The sequence below is a fragment of the Wyeomyia smithii genome, chromosome 2 (assembly GCF_029784165.1).
Source record: "Wyeomyia smithii strain HCP4-BCI-WySm-NY-G18 chromosome 2, ASM2978416v1, whole genome shotgun sequence".
Lineage (NCBI taxonomy): Eukaryota > Metazoa > Arthropoda > Insecta > Diptera > Culicidae > Wyeomyia > Wyeomyia smithii.
The window spans coordinates 23526037-23543299 of record NC_073695.1 but is presented as its reverse complement, the minus strand read 5'-3'; the positions used below and the strand labels follow the sequence as shown (position 1 = coordinate 23543299).

Sequence of the window (17263 nt, the reverse complement as noted above, 5' to 3'; positions counted from 1 at the left end):
CACGTTCTACCGTGACGGGACGGGATTAGCTCAGTTGATTTTTTTTTACATATTAGTCTCAGACACAAAATTGTGTGCGATCATCCAAACCTTCAAGCCGATTAGTTTATATTTTTAAATAAAATAACTTTGCAAGCTGAACAATAATTTCAGGGGGTTTCACATCCGTTGCGAAAAATGAGTTAACATGTGGAGTAGGTATATATTATTTTGCAACAAGAGATCAAACTAATTTACGACCGCTAGTGAATATGAAGTTATTTTGCAATTTGTCTTAGTAAACACTAAAAAATTAAAAATTAAAAAAAGGAAGCTAGATATCATCGTAGCGTTGTAAATCTTATGCATTTAAAGCATAATTTCGATATGCAAATGAATTTCCTTATGTTTTATTGAAGGTTTTCTATACAGTCAAGTTTTTTACGCGGGGGATACATAAGCAAAGCAAAGCAAAGCCTTGGTGCTACATTTTGATTCGAAACTCGACCTTCTGTTTAATAATACACAGACTTTGCAGCCAACTGTTTAGTGTACAGGACAATTGCGGGGCTAGCGCTACGATCCTACTGACACTAACAGTCTTCTCCCGAGCCGAGACTCGAACCTACGACGACTGGCTTGTTAGGCCAGTATCGTACCTCTGACCAGCTGGGAGAGCTGGCGGGGGATACATATCTCGTAAAAAACGCCGTAATTAAAAAATCCGCGTACAGTAAACCACCAAGAAAAGCTTCAGGAAAAATCAAAAATTTAAAATTGTCCTGTCCGGATCTTTCGAAGAGCGGAATGTTTTATTTTTTCTTTTTTATTAAGTCTTTTACTCAATAAAAGTTTTTAGTTTCCAACCCGCGTTAATTCGAAAATTCGTGTAAAAAAAGACTCGCACTTCCAAAATCTCGTTCCACTAGGTCCACCCACCTAATTCGCTAGATGTCACTGCGTCTTATACCGGCCGAATTCGAGACTAACACCATTTTGTTGTCTGGCACTCTTATAATATGTCCAGCCCATTGTAATTTTCCAGCTTTAGCGAGTTTTTGGATACAGGGTTCAACGTGGAGTTGCACCAACTAGTGATTTATCTTTTGTCTCCATACGTCATTCTCACATACACCACCAAAAACGGCCCGTGCTTCCATGTATCGTGTTCGTAGAGTACCAGCCTTGTACATGGTGCACTTGGTATAGGGCCTTGCAAAGTTTGTGTATACACGACTTCCAGCTATAGTACGTCTGCTGATTTCTCTGCTGCAGTTGTTGTCTGGTAATGATAGGTACACAAAAACGTCCACCACCTCGAACTTGTCTTCGTCGATTGCTACGCTACTGCCTATGCGAGCCCTGTCGCTCTCGATTCCCTCTTTGTTGTAAGATGACGTTGTGAATCCATTTTTTTGTGGTGTGCTGCATTCCTGACGTTCAAGAGGAGGCCATGTTGGTTGCCACGCTACAGTTGATTCGTTGTTTTTCTGTTGGGAGCATGAGTTTCCAAACGACATGCTTAGGAATTACGGTTCAGATCCGTACGAAGTGTTTACTGAATCTGGTCGTCAACAGACGGTTTAGTAAAATGCAGTACCAACCATCAATAATAGCAATGGAAAAGAGATTGATCTTCCACTTACGCAGAACCTAACGAAGAAGGAGAAAGCTCAGCTCAGAATTAAGTAAAAACATATGAAAGTTTATTGTGAGTGTGCCTTGGATTGCCCGAAAAAAAATTAGCTGGGACATAAGAAATCATCTCACGAATCTATGAAATTGATTGGAAAACCTATTCAAAGGTCAATGTCTTTGTAAAAAGAGCTAGCGCGGGTCCTGCTTGAGCAGTTAGAACCCTGCAAGTACGACATCGTGGCTCTGCAGGAGATTTGTCGCAAAATGAGAAAGTATGTAAGGTCCATGGCAAGACCCAGGGCCGGCGTTTCATGTGGATAGTATGGGTAGTAGTACCCACTCGGAAAATATCCATGTGGGTACTTACCCACACGGAACTATCGGACAAAACCAAAAAAAAGTACTGTTGCGAGCGACAGATTTTTTGATCGATATCGTTGAGCGAGAGGTTATAAATCTACAGATTTATGTACAGTTGTAAACTTTCTAAAAAAAGGATTATTTTTTCAATTGTTTCATTTACGATAGAGAATTTCATTTAAGATAGAGTTCTAAATTTCATTTACGATAGAGTTCTAAAATTTTGTTTTCTCGTGAAAATTTCCCATGCCAAATTTGAGCTCAATCGGAATTCGAGAAGCAGAGCCTCAATGCGGTCAAAGTTACAGTTTTTTGATCGATGAAACAAATGTTCGAGCTGGGAGTGTCTCTTGTGTGTTCTGGTGTAGTTCGAGTCTCCCAACGCAAAAGTTTCCATGTCCCTGAAATTAATTTTTTTTTTAAACAAATTTTTATGAAATAACATCAGAGCTCGATATTTCATGAGCAGAATCATTTCAAATCGCCTGGAAATACGCGAAAATTTAATCGACCATTTTTGATTTGAATGAAACTTTGCACACGTATTTGGCTTAGCAAACTGAGCATTTTTCACAGGTGCAGAGATTTTTTACACCCATGAGTTACATTCTAAAAGGGCTTATGCCTTTTGGCATAGGTTTTATTCGAAGCATTGTAGCCCAGAAACCGTTGGTTGTATAGAAAAACTGTTTGAGAATGAGTTGTAGGGAATTAAAAATGCACCATAAAAAAATACACCGTACAAAAAAAATTTTTTTGACCAAAAAAAATTTTTATGACCAAAAAAAATTAAAAATAAACGTTAAATTTCAATTTAAAAAAAAGAGTTGAATTTTTTTCTAATTTTTTTTAAAGAAACTTGACGTTAATACGCAACTTTAAAAAAAAGTCCAGGATGGAGAAATGAAAAATATTTTTTTTATGGTAGATTAATTTTTTTATGAAAATTCTAATTTAAACATTTTTCAAAATATTTGTATTCTGATGATTTGAAAAGATGCAGAGAGTCATTTTAAATTAAAAAGCTCTTGGTAGTTAACATTCTAAAGGCATTGGTTTTCGAGTTATTTCTAATTTAAGCTCGAAAAATTATAATTATTTGGGAAAATACACGTTTTTCTTAATTTGTCCTTGGTTCTCCAGCAAAAACCATACGTTCATTGGAATGCTTGATCAAAAATATACAATTCATTCTTTGACAACAAAACAATTGGGCGAACGGTTCTCAAGAAAAGAGTTAAATGTTTTAAGTGATATAAATATATATAAGAATCAAATATTTATTTTCGAGTTTTATTATCTTAAGAACATATTTTTTCATGACATAGATACTTTACAGAACTAGTTTCACCTTATATTTCATATACATCATAAGTAAATGATTCGTCATCTTTTGAAAACAGCTACGTTTGTATCTTATTTTCTGAAATCGAAACAAAAGAGTAATACTTTTGTGTGGCAGCTATTATTATAGATTTTTTGAAAATATTGCTCCATTCTGTTACTCCTTGTTCATATTCTTCATATTATACCCAACTAAATGACATTTTTGATGAATTTTTATTACTTTTCTGATTAGACCAATCATACAATTCTTTTGCGCTTGTTATGGGATGTTCATGTTCTTTAGCTAAACTTGCATTTCCTGCCATTCGTTTTAATATGCCACCAATTGCATCGCATGGGCCTTTAACATGAGAAGTCGCAAAAAAATACCACCCTGCATCGACGTTATATTTTGTTTTGAACTTGCAAAGTTTTTCTTTTTTTATATTGTGAGGCAGCTCCATCAGACATTAATATCGCTTTTTTTCAACTCTATTGTTGTTTTCAAAAAACTCATTAATTTGGCAATGAACACCTGAACCGCAACAGTATCATGATGGAGTACTTCCGATATTATGACGAAGCTGGTATTCTTAAGTGTTCCAGATTCTGAATAGTAAACAACGAAGGGATGAATGGTGGCTTGACTATCATTCAAAAAACTAAACGAATCACAAATTGATAAAGACGTATTAAAATGAGCTTGACTGTTCAATGTTTCTAATTTTGCAATAACGTTTTCGTTTAATTTGCGTAAGCTTGATGAGCACCGATGACCAGGAAAGGGTTTACAGCATTTGGGCTTGGTGTATTCCATTTTCACTTTATTCATCTTCACAAAATGCAAACTGTTACTAACACATCTGGAGTAGTGCAATCGTATTTATATACGGAACAGATATTATAAGTAACCCAGTAGTTATTGGTTGCGTACTTTAAAAACAGTTAGTATTAGTAAACAAGTAGGTAGTGTTGCACGACAAACAATTTTTTTTTATAAAATATTCGGCAAGGGGGAATGTGTAGGTAGGCTAAGTTTTAGCGCTTGAGTTATTAATCCAATCGTTTTGTTGTCAAAGAATGAATTGCATATTTTTGATCAAGCATTCCAATGAACGAAAGGTTTTTGCTGGAGAACCATGGACAAATTGAGAAAAACGTGTATTTTCCGAAATATAATTAATTTATCGAGCTTAAATTTAAAATAACTCGAAAACCAATGCGTTCAGAATGTTTACTACCAAGAGATTTTTGATTCAAAATGACTCTCTGCATCTTTTCAAATCATCAGAATACAAATATTTTGAAAAATGTTTGAATTAGAATTTTTATAAAAAAATAATCTACCATAAAAAAATTATTTCCATCCTGGACTTTTTTTTTTAAATTGCGTATTAACGTCAAGTTTCTTTAAAAAAAAATAAGAAAAAAATTCAACTTTTTTTTTTTAAATTGAAATTTAATGTTTATTTTTAATTTTTTTTGGTCAAAAAAAATTTTTTTTACAGTATATATTTTTTTATGGTGCATTTATAATTCCCTACAACTCATTCTCAGACAGTTTTTCTATACAACCAACGGTTTCTGGGCTACAATCCTTCGAATAAAACCTATGCCAAAAGGCATACGCCCTTTTAGAATGTAACTCATGGGTGTAAAAAATCGCTCCATTTGTGGAAAATGCTCAGTTTGCTGAGCCAAATACGTGTGCAAAGTTTCATTCAAATCAAAAATGGTCGATATTCGACCATCGGTGATTTGGCGCGATCTTGCTCTCATGCATTTCTAAGAGATTTGCTATTAAAAAATCGATTTCGGAAACTTCAAAAACTACTCTTGTGCATTTTTAGGTTGGTCAAAAATGTCAGACTTTCACGACTGTAAGTAAAACCTCAGAAGTCCGATTAAGCTCAAACTTGCATTGAAAAAATGCTCAAAATGCCGATTTTTCATGGGTTTACCTTTACACGCACTGACCACCACCCATGCAGCATCAATCATAGTCACCCGTGAGTCAGCAGAAAAAAAATTGACTCGAACTCTAACCGTAATCGCAAAAACAGTGAAGTTACTCCGTTCAAAAGTGTGCGCGATCAAAGAACGGTACCCCGCACAGTGGTCGGAAAGTACTGAAATCAGGGCGAAATTAATAACTACTAAGGGTTGCCTCCTAGATTAACGATGTCTTCTCGAATATTGATCCTGAAACTTTTGGCCAACTTTTGATAATGGCTAGGTAGTTCAAAATTCCACCGCTAGGGCGGCGCTGTCGCTAATTTCTCATGGAAGTAAAATAGAAGGATAATGTCTAAAGGAAGTTTGTAGAGAATAGTATTTTGAGAAAATCTTCCTTGGATATGAAATTGGTACATGATGTATTTTTTGAGAAATTTAGCAATTAATCCTAAAAAAACATGATTTACGGCTACCTATAGCATGTCGAAGAAGAAAACCCCGAAAAATCTCGATTTTTACGAGCCAGATAAATCTAACAAAGTTTAGGTATGTGTAACTGCTATTAATCTGTAGAAAGTTTAAGTTTCAATTTTATGAGTGGCGCCCCAAGCCAATTTTGCTTGCTAAAAAATGGCCGCTTGTGCGTCGCACGGTCGTTTTTGTTTTTGATATTGTGAACGTTTCGGCGTAAATTGCCCAGAAAACTTTGTTGTTCCTGTCTCTATGAACACGAGGCAACATTCTAGTTTTTGAATGAGCGCGGGTAAAGGCGGGGATACCATTTAAAAATCTACATAAAGTTGGAGTGACAAGTATTTTATTATACTTATTTTGTGGAGAGATTATTTCCATGAAACAACTATAAAAAGGATATCTGAAGTTGTTAGAATACTAGAGTAAGGCCATATAATCATTTCGACATTATTGTAACATTCATGACTTCTTCTGCATTCTGTAATAAATCACCTGGGTAAACAACGTGAAAATGGAGAAGTCGTGAGTGCAGAAGAAGCCTACTTTCTCAATTCAGTTAAATGTATGACAACATTAATTATCCGAACATTCTGATGATTTTTCACTAGCCTAAAACCAGCTGAAATGATTCCCGAAGACGGCTTGCTCGATGCATTAGGTTGAAAAATTTACTTTTTTCCGACTTTATGCAATTTCAGACCACTGTGCCCCGCCACGTCAAAAACGGACATCGTACGGAAAAGAGACGCCGGTTACGCTTGTTCCGGTATCTACAACATCTTGGCAATGTTGGACTACAATCAGAGTATCGAAAGAAATACCGGTTCCGTACGGCCGACGGCCCTGAGCGACAAGAAGCTCCAAAGAATGCTGAAGAGAAAGACCGAGAGAAAAGTGGCTACATCGCTGCGTACGCTTGATCGGGAGGTCGGTGCAACCGTCCAAGCAGTGGAAAAGTACTTGGCGAACATGGACATCAGAAAGCGGCAGTCTCGTCCATTGGTCTCGAAGCTGCAGGTGATGACACAGTGTCAGCGGCTGAATAAGATGATCGAGTCGATTTTCCGGCGAATCGCGACTTGATAGTGGTGGTCGACGCCGAGACCTATCTCACCCTGGATGACAACGACTGGCAGGGTACTCCTTATTTTACTTCCCCCCGAAGGAAGTGAGCTCTGGGGTAAAATTAATTTCACACACCAAATTCCCACAGAAGGTGCTGCCGTGGCTGACAATCAGCCGTGAACGGGGAAGTTTATAGTACGAAGTGCCTGCCGGAAGTTGCGTCGTTCATTAAAAAATACCATAGGGACGAAGATGTGGTGCTCTGGTCGGATCTGGAGTCAACTACTCGGTGCAATCGTTGGAGGAGATGAAGCGGCTGAAAATCGATGCGGCACCCAAGTCGGCCAACCCACCCAACATTCCCCAGCTGGGTCCCATCCAGAGTCAAACCAGAAGCCCTCGGCTACGCCTTTGTCACCCATGAGCCTTCTCTACAACTACCCACACGGGAAAATAATGCGACGCCGGCCCTGGCAAGACCCAGTTCTACCAGAATTGTGGAGCAACCAACGAGCTGGAAACGGGTTTTTGTGTGCTGGGCAGAACGCAGGATCGCGTGATCAGCTGTGTTTGTTATGGAATAAAGGTCGTTTGTTCAACTACAGTGTCAACGTGCACTGCCCACATGAAGATAGTCCTGACGACGAAAAGATATCATTCTACGCGCAGTAGAAGGCAACATATGACAGCTGCTCGCCACGGGACATCAAGATTGTTATCGGAAAGATTGTTATGAACACTTTGGTTGGTGGGAAAGTGATGTGCCGGTATTAGTACCTTTTAACATATACACCGGCACGAACGACGACGGCCAACAATGCAACTTCAACAATGTAGCATCCCGAGACAGCTTTAAAACCCCTTTTTTCCGCGCGAAGATATTCACAAAGCCACCGGGAGATAGCCTGACCACCGAACAATGAATGAAATTGACCACGTTCTCATTGATGGTCGGTTTTTCTCGAAAATCACAAACATACGCTCTCTTCGGAGTGCGGATATAGATTCAGACCACCACCCAGCACCATCTGACTATCTATGATATTTCACACACGACAAAACTGTCATTGGTTGAAAAAGCTATCTGAGATCCACACGAAGCCCGAAATGAGTCGATGACGTTTCGAAGAAAAAGAAGAGCAGGAGGACAGAAATCACGAAGAGCTGGAGCAACTATTTCGGATTAATGACACCCGCAAGTTCTACGAGAAGGTAAACCAATTCCGTAAGGGCTACACACCGAGTCCAGATATGCATAGCCACGGGGGAACCTGATCACAAGCGAGCGCGAGGTAGTTGATAGATGGCAGCAGTTTTTCGATGAGCACCTCAATAGCGGAGCAACGGTAGGAGGCAGAAGGGAAGTTATCCTTGGAGTGCCTACATACGACAGTAGTGTCCCAGTTCCCGATGTCCTGGAGATCGAGCGGGAAATTGGGTCACTTAAGAGCAACAGAGCCGCAGGTAAAGACAGACTACCAGCAGAGTTTGAAAAACACGGTTAAGAGGCACTGACAGCGGCACTTAACTGTTTTTGAGAGAATAGGTAGTTGAATGCCCCATCTATGAAAAAGGCAATTGGCCAATCGCCCAAGCTAATATAGAAGTGTGTATATGCAATAAAAAGTGGATGAAATAAATACTGTGATGTCATGTAACAAAAAGCAAAGCAAAGCCTTGGTGCTACATTCCGTATCGGAACTCGACCTTCTGTTTATTATACACAGACTTCGCAGCCAACTGTTGAGTGTACAGGACAATTGCGAGGCTAGCGCTACGATCCTACTGACTCAAACACAGTCCCTCCCGAGCCGAGACTCGAACCTACGACGACTGGCTTGTTAGGCCAGCATCGTACCTCGAGACCAGCTGGGAGATGTCATGTAACAGTAACATAAAAATGTTTAGAGTAAAGAAGAACATGTGCTCAAAACTTAGGAGCATAGAATCTAAAAGTCAAAAATATCCTAGTTAACAGAATCTATTAGCCTGACGTCAAATCAAGTCAAATCAACATAATTCGAAGAAATAAACAATGACCAAAAAATTCAATTTTGCTGTTAACTAACGGGTTAAGTTTTTGTGCTCACCAAAAAATGAAAAGTAAAAAGCTTTAAGTGTCAAGTGTCAAGTGTCAAGGGTCAAGTGTCAAGGGTCAAGTGTCAAGGGTCAAATGTCAAGGGTCAAGTGTCAAGGGTCAAGTGTCAAGTGTCAAGGGTCAAGTGTCAAGGGTCAAGTGTCAAGGGTCAAGTGTCAAGGGTCAAGTGTCAAGGGTCAAGTGTCAAGAATCAAGTGTCAAGTGTCAAGTGTGAAGTGTCTAGTGTCTAGTGTCTAGTGTCTAGTGTCTAGTGTCTAGTGTCTAGTGTCTAGTGTCTAGTGTTCAATGTCTAGTGTCTGATGTCAAGTGTCAAATGACAAGTGTCAAATTACAAAAGTGTAAAGTAAATAGTCAAAGTGAAAAATGAAAAGTTTAAAGTGGAGAGTGAAAATTAAAGAGTCATAAGTAAAATATGATGTATGCAAAAGTTTTAATTGAGCGGGGGCCTAGTGTTGTTGGTAACGTCTCCGCCAACCACGCTCGACGCCTGGGTTCGAATCCCACCGCCGACATAGGTGTCGATGGTTGTGAGGTGGCGTGATCCACTCACAACCAACCCAACTGGTCTAGATTCAATCCTAGCCGACACCGGGAGATTTTCTGAGGCGAAAAATTGTAACCGATCGTTACAGTAAAATTAAATGTTTTTTTAATTGTATGAAATGTACCTAGTAAACGCTCACCTATTTTTCATGTAACGTACTAAGCTTCCACAGTTCAACTCTTACACAAAATCGATGGGCTGTCGCATACGGGGCGAAATGAGTCGACTAGCCGCCATACCAAATTTGAACTACGAGCATTGGCGGCTATCGAGTACGCGCCAACAGCGCATTTGAATTCAGGCGAGCGAGTGATAAAGAGGTGCGAGTTTTTAAAAAAAAGAGGTAATTGGTGGTAAATGATTGTTGAACCGGAGAAACCGAGGAGTAAAAGAGGACAATCCTAAGAATCATCAGGACCTTTTTGTTGCATTTAATTAATTTGCGATTGGCGATCGCGATAGCACTCGGCACCCGCTTCGGCCTAGGCAGCATTAAGTTGCCTACGTCTAACCGTAAAAGACCAACGAGCTCTCGGGCAACGGCCCTAACCGTAAAGGAGAGGATTCCCTTCTCGGTTTGGCAGAAGTCGGTATCGTCCGTCGCCAACCGATCCACGCCAACGAAGGAAGCGCCTGAGAAGACCCTTGCCTGGAACGCCTTTCCAGGTCGCCTACACACCACCCACGCAGTTGCAGCCGCCCTGTCGCTGACCGGCGGAAAATCATCGTTCGACGCGGGACGCCGCACATCGAGCCAGGAGAGTCGAGAGAAGTAGCGGTACGTACCTGTCGTGACACCCGTCGAAGCACACACCACACCGTTCAATAAAACACTTTTTAAAGAAGTTGAGCGTTTCAGTGAAATTTAGTATCGCGAAATCCCTCCAGTTTGCCAAGTAGCGCGCCGGCCTTGTGACTAAGTCCAGGTCTCGTGCTGCTGAAGTTTGTCGGGAAGCTACCCTACTTGGAGGGTAGTGACAAAATCTCTGGGATCACGCCTTCCATCGCATGAGGAAGTAAAGCCGTTGGCACCGGTCCGTTGATAAACGGGTCGTGAGTTAGGGTCCTGGGTGTGGAGTCGCCTCCCTGGGCGTCGGTGATTGGCCACAACAGTGGCGGAACTAGACCGACGGAAAATAAGCGAGAATTAAAAAAAAAAAAGTTTTAATTAATAAGCGAAAATTTAGATAGTGAATCCAAAAAAGTGCATCCAATCTTGCATTCAAATATGTGTATTCCAAAAACCCCAGTTGAAAGCTAGAGGTATATGAGATCTGTAAAAAGCGAAAAATCTGAAGTCCATGAAATACCAAAACTAGAATGCCAAAAATCAGCTGAAAAACCAAACAAATTGAAGGTAACTTTCAAATTCAAATATTTTAGAGACGTCATTGCTAATTTGTTTTATATTTCAACAATCTTCAATTGGGCTAATAACAAGCTAACAACCAGCTTTCCAAAGTAATGAAATCCAAGCTCCAACGATGCTTCCTAGTATGTAAAAACAAAAATAAAAATAATGTAAATGTCAACGCACTAGCTCTACCAGGTTCAACAACTCGAAAATTGATTTGCAGGACAACATTTACATCCGAGCAAGTGGATGAGCTGAACGCAGTGCATGTTGCTGATCTCAGCAGTACCACCATAGAACATTGCTGCACTTGACTTCCCCGTGGTCCACCGAGCACTATAGATGCGTTCAACGTGGGGGTGAGAGACACAAAATTTACCGATCTGCATGCTGTGCCAATAAAACGGCCACCACCGATTCAATAAAGCGAATCACATAAAATATCATCAATATGCGAAAACTGCATACTATCGCTGCTAGATCAGCACACGCTACTCAGAGGTGTAGGCAGGTCTCTCAACATTGAAGTGAGGAGGAATTCAAGTACATGAACACACAGCCAGTCGGTTGCCAAAATTCTACATCGCCGTGCCGCTCACTGTTTAAGGTTGATTGTTGATAGATTCACTGATGCGCGCGACTCTGTATGACACGGGGGGAAAATATCGGCTTCGGTCGAATATGTTTTCCATCGTGCGGTTTCTTCCGTGTCTCTCGAGAACTTCGCTTCTCGAGGCTTTCAGACATTATTGGGGATGAGCGCAGACAGGCGAGAACAACCCCTCCGGCTCGGCTGTCTGCGGAAGATATCGGAGGCGCACAATCATAGTCCGATTGATGCTGGATGATGATGGCGATCGTTTTCCCAGTGCCACCGCTGAGTATTCTTTTGCGGGCCGTCGAGAGGAAAAGTAGAAAACACACTCTCTGCCCCGTGCGGGATTTCGACGAGTCGTTAATGCGCGGTGTCAATAGTGGTACGGGACGGTTCTGACGTTCTAGCGTTTATTGGGTACTTGTGCTTTTATTTTTGTCGAAAGTGAAATGTTCTTAGCGATAAATGGAACCAACAATGTGACCTGAAAAAAAGATTTGGCGATGCTCAGTGAATGTATCGATGGTGATACTAATGATACCTTCGGTGAAGTTCGCTTTTTATAAGAAGGATATCAACGCTGGTGATATTTTGGAGTATAAATAAAGAAGAATAGTGTTTTGTACATATAATTGCTGAACCATTAATTTGCTGAGAGATTAACAATACTGAAAAATGAGTATAAAAATATTGGTAAGTGAGGTCAAATTGACTGATATAATATCTTTGTCTTTATTATTTTACTACTTCATTTATTATATCAATTTATTTTGCTAGATCTTTACACGTCATATGTCCAAAAATGCTAGTTGATCAGTGCGATGTTTATCTGTACACTATAGTATGAGATTGTGTATAAGACAATAGTATGAGACTATAGTATGAGCAAACCGGCTCAACAAGATTTAAAACATAATGACAGTGATCTAACTTGTAACGCACATATACATGCAACTTAAGTGATTGACGTTAAAATACACAGCAAATGTTTCTTCGACTTCTGGCAGCATTTTCGTGTTTTTATTCAAACCAGCATCTTAGTTGCTTTTCACTTTTTAGTTTTTTTTTATCAAAAAGAAGTGTTGCCATCTAATCATGAGAACAGATTTCTAGGGAAAAAAATTGCCCTTTGAGTTTATTATTATTAGATAGGGCTTTCATCTGTTGAAAAAAACTGTCAAGGCCAGCGTATATTTCAAAAGCAAATGGAACTAGAATAGCAAACAGCTCTTTGTCGGTAGTAAAATCGCATCAAAGATATTTCAAACAATCCTCGAAAAAATGCTTTCCATAACATTTAAAGCTCAAAGAAAATTTCCAAAAACTAGTCAACATATTTTAAGATGATGATTTTGTTTACGAAAAAACCAAGCTGTTTTATAAGTCGGTTGAAAGAACAACGATTGTCTTAATCGATTAAAAAACTAATCAAAGCCAATAAGAGATTTTCTATACAGAAATTTTTAGAAAAGCTCATGGCAAAAATGATGTATAAAATTTGTCTGCATCACTCTCATCAAATTCTTTCCACTCGATGAGTGTCACCCTGTTTAAAACAATCAGAAGGGTTGTGTGCAAAGCCAGGACCCTAAAGTTGACGTAGAGCCACATAGATCTATTTAGTACACTACTTGCATTGTTGCATTCGAGAATGATCGAAAGTGATAAGTTTGAAGAAAACGTCGCTTTTGACGTCGTACTTTACGAGGCTGACATGCTGTGGAAAGTGTATTCAAAATGAACACAAATGTCTTCATCAATAGTTGAACTTTTCCTCAAAATTATGGTATAATAATTAAAATGGTATTTCGGCATGCAGTCTTTTTTGTGAAATTAAAACGAAAGTTTGTCTACTGTCCTACGTTTCGGTTGAGTGTATTTAGCCATCTTCAAACAATTATTGCATAAAATACTCTACAATTTTAATGTAAGGAGTATGCTAGCGTGACGTGTACTTACTACTACTGCATGCCGAAATAGATTCATGTTGCAAGTGGCTACGCCTTTTTTCAAGTTTGGCATTTCAGGTTCGCAAGACATAAATAGATTTTATGTCATGTGTTTTACGAATGTACGAAACATGAATCTTACTTTGTATTGCCAAAACTGATGGATGAAGTTTTCAGCCACGCAACAAAATAACACGATGTATCCTGTTGTAGCTTGAAAGGAAAACAATCAAATTTTTCTCGTATCGGATGGATAGCAGAAGATGCTGCACTCTTATCTACGCAACAGTTTATTACGCTGTTGTGTGTTGCATATTACGACTGTACGGCTGGATTACAGGAGAATTCTGTTCATGCTGACGTTGAGTGGTGGCAGATATAAGAATGGAGTTCAAAATACTGCTGTTAAGTTGACTAATCCGTCTTCCTTAAGACGTTCCAACTTCTGGAATGAAGTGCAATTCAATTTTTTAGACCGTATTCAGCATTTTCAACAGAACACGCCGAACTTTTGCTTGAAATCGATTTAGTTTTCGTATATACTGTTTATGCACAGCAGGCTTCCCAAGTAACACACAAAACATGTTAGAAAATAAGTCACAACGAAAGTAGTCATATAGGTGTACTACAAGCGCAGTTGAAAACTTGTGTTATTATATTGTGTTTGAAGTTGTTTTCCATCAGTAATACAACCGCATTTCGAAAACAAGCTCGTTTTTCTGGTTTTGGAGATGTTTTGAATAACATGAGTTCAAGAATGACAATCACTATCACTTGATCTTTTCGTAAGACATTACACCGTCTAATAACTACACTACGTACCTGCAAAATGCTTTTCCTTAGTACAATAGTCGTAGCATTCAACACCTAACTTAAAATTACTTGATCAAATTAATATTTAAATTATATGAACGATTTCTATATTTATTCGAAGCGGGTCAAAACGCGCCATCAAAAGATAAACAAAACGCTTGCAGTGCAACCAATATCACTTCAGTTTTTTGTTATTGTATATCTAACAACGTTTTCTAGTTTTGTTAGATTTTATATCCAGATAACGTTGAAACTATACGAAAACAATTTCAATATTCAAGGGAAAAAAAACTCTTTTTGAAAGGTTGAATATTATTTTTGTCATCATTTTATAATCAATTAAAACTGCCACTGATAAACGCAATTGTCGATCTAGTTGCACTGCGCAGACACAACACATTTGCGCATGCGCTGGTTAACAGTTGTCATAGCAACAGATTTGCGCATTGCCGTATTAGTACTCGAGATGTATTTTGCCACTTAATTATATCAAGTTGGCTTGCTTTCATGCAGTTATCAGTACTTGTTCTACTAGCCTTCATGTTTTGCGCTTTTCTGGTGATATTGATGTCAAGGAATAGGTAACGTCAACTAGTCTATACCAACGTGTGTTACTTGAGTTGTCGTTTCACTAGCGCAGCGGTTCTCAACCTGGTGTACGCGTACCCCAAAAACCTTCAGGGGTACGCGAAAGAAAAATCAGTAATGGGGGACAAAGGAAGATTTTCTTTATAATACTGCATTTATTGTTCAAACTTGCCTTTAAAACATGACTGTAGCAATCGAACAAATCATAATTCAATTTGAAGCCTAAACTAGACTACCAAAGGATGATCTTCCACTGCTCTTTCCTACTCTGCGAGAACATTTCAGAGGGTACAATTGATTTGGAAAATATCACCAAAGGGTACACTGACACAAAAAGGTTGAGAACCGCTGTACTAGCGTGTAGGCGAAAAATTTCCTCTGCAAAAACAACTATTCTCACACTGGTGTGCAAAGCGACGCTCTTACTTTAAGAGAGCAGCGATCCGTGTGCATCTGGGGAGCATGCAAGAAAACACCACGATGGGTTACGAAATATCTCTCCAGAGAGAAACTAATGTGAGCTCTCTCACAGGAAAGGACGTTACGCTCAAAAACTACACAACAGAGCTCACTGCAGTGCTTTTACTGTGTGTCTCTTAAGCATAATTGAAAAAAAAGAGAGCACCTAGGAAATTATATCTCTATCTCTATCGTTGTTTTCTTTGCCTCTCAAAACTAAAAAAAAATCCAGCCGCCGTCACGCACGTTTACTTTTCTATATACTTGTCTTGTTTTATGTTTAATGCACCATAACATAATCTCTCTTTGGGATGTGCTGTAAGTGGCTCCGCCTTATTTTCCTGTTATGTCATTTCCCTAGTTTCGCAAAGATGCGAAGAAATTATCTTCCGTATGAAATACGAATATACGAAACATGAGACGCATTTCGCGCCAACTTGACCAGATATTGGCAGCACCCTCTCAGAATTCAATATATTTTTACGGTCTTATCTTGGGCCTCGTACACAAATTACGTAACTCATGAAGAGGGAAGGGGGAGGGGGTTGAGTCTGCGTTACTTATTGTTACATAGGGGGAGGGGGTAGCTAAAACATTTACGTAACTGTAAAGCTTGCTCAAAATTAAAAATTTGGAGAGGGGTCAGGTTGTTCAGCGTTACGTAATTTTATGGCGGGAGTCATATCGAACATTACTTACTGTTACATAGTGGGGGGAGGGGTCTAAAATCTCGATTTTTAGTGTTATGTAATTTGTGTACGACGCCTTATAACTTTACAAGCCGCTTTGAAACCTTTTTTTTCGAAATAATGGCTAGAACCAGAGCTATATATAGAGTTAGAGCTAGAGCTAGAGCTAGAGCTAGAGCTAGAGCAAGAGCAAGAGCTAGAGCTAGAGCTAGAGCTAGAGCTAGAGCTAGAGCAAGAGCTAGAGCTAGAGCTAGAGCTAGAGCTAGAGCTAGAGCTAGAGCTAGAGCTAGAGCTAGAGCTAGAGCTAGAGCTAGAGCTAGAGCTAGAGCTAGAGCTAGAGCTAGAGCTAGAGCTAGAGCTAGAGCTAGAGCTAAAGCTAGAGCTAGAGCTAGAGCTAGAGCTAGAGCTAGAGCTAGAGATAGAGCTAGAGCTAGAACTCGAGCTGGAGCTAGAGCTAGAGCTAGAGCTAGAGCTAGAGCTAGAGCTAGAGCTGGAGCTAGAGCTGGAGCTAGAGCTAGGGCTAGTGCTAGAGCTAGAGCTAGGACTAGAGCTAGAGCTAGAGCTAGAGCTAAAGCTAGATCTAGAGCTAGAGCTAGAGCTAGAGCTAGAGCTAGAGCTAAAGCTAGAGCTAAAGCTAGAGCTAAAGCTAGAGCTAGTGCTAGAGCTAGAGCTAGAGCTAGAGCTAGAGCTAGAGCTAGAGCTGGAGCTAGAGCTAGAGCTAGAATTAGAGCTAGAACTAGGGTTAGAGCTAGAGCTAGAGATAGGGCTAAAGCTAGAGCTAGAGCTAGAGCTACAGCTAGAGCTAGAGCTCGGGCTAGATCTAGAGCTAGAGTTAGAGCTAGAGCTCAAGCTAGAGCTAGTCCATAAAATATGTTATGTTTTGAGGGAAAGAGAGGGCTGTCTGGTAAAGCGTTGCGACGCATACGGAAAATTTTGAGGATCTATACAAAAAGCGGGATAGTCAAAAGCATCCGCGCAACATAGTCAACAAATCAGTTTATTTTATAGTTTATGAATTTTGCGAAATAATGAAAATTGGAATTTTTCTGTTGGATTTACTTGAAATTTATGATATTTTCAGTGAAATGACGCACTGTCATAGTTCAATAGAGTATAAATTCAAGATACAAACAGTAAACAAAAAAATGAGTTCATTGAGTTAAAACGTTGTTTCAAATACACTTTCTACAGCTGAAAGTACATCATTTATGATTCAGTATTTTAGTTATTTTGAAAAAACGTATTATAAACGAAAATAAAGCATGAGATAATCGAGCGTGAGTTTGGCGAGTGGTGATAAAAACGACTGTTGATAAAATCGAAAAAGCACTGTAATTACATCAAAAATAACTATTAGATTCAAATACATTTTTAGA

At 39.3% G+C, this 17263-nt stretch overlaps 1 protein-coding gene across 1 annotated transcript in view; it reads left to right on the top strand.

Moving 5' to 3' along the window:
* The first annotated feature begins 11618 nt into the window (after positions 1 to 11618).
* Positions 11619 to 17263, top strand: part of LOC129722876 (protein lethal(3)malignant blood neoplasm 1) — a 35960-nt gene continuing 30315 nt past the window's right edge. Inside the window, exon 1 of the mRNA XM_055676685.1 lies at positions 11619 to 12082. Within this exon, the coding sequence (XP_055532660.1) occupies positions 12065 to 12082 (18 nt within the window). The 5' untranslated portion in view covers positions 11619 to 12064. The remainder of the gene's footprint in view (positions 12083 to 17263) is intronic.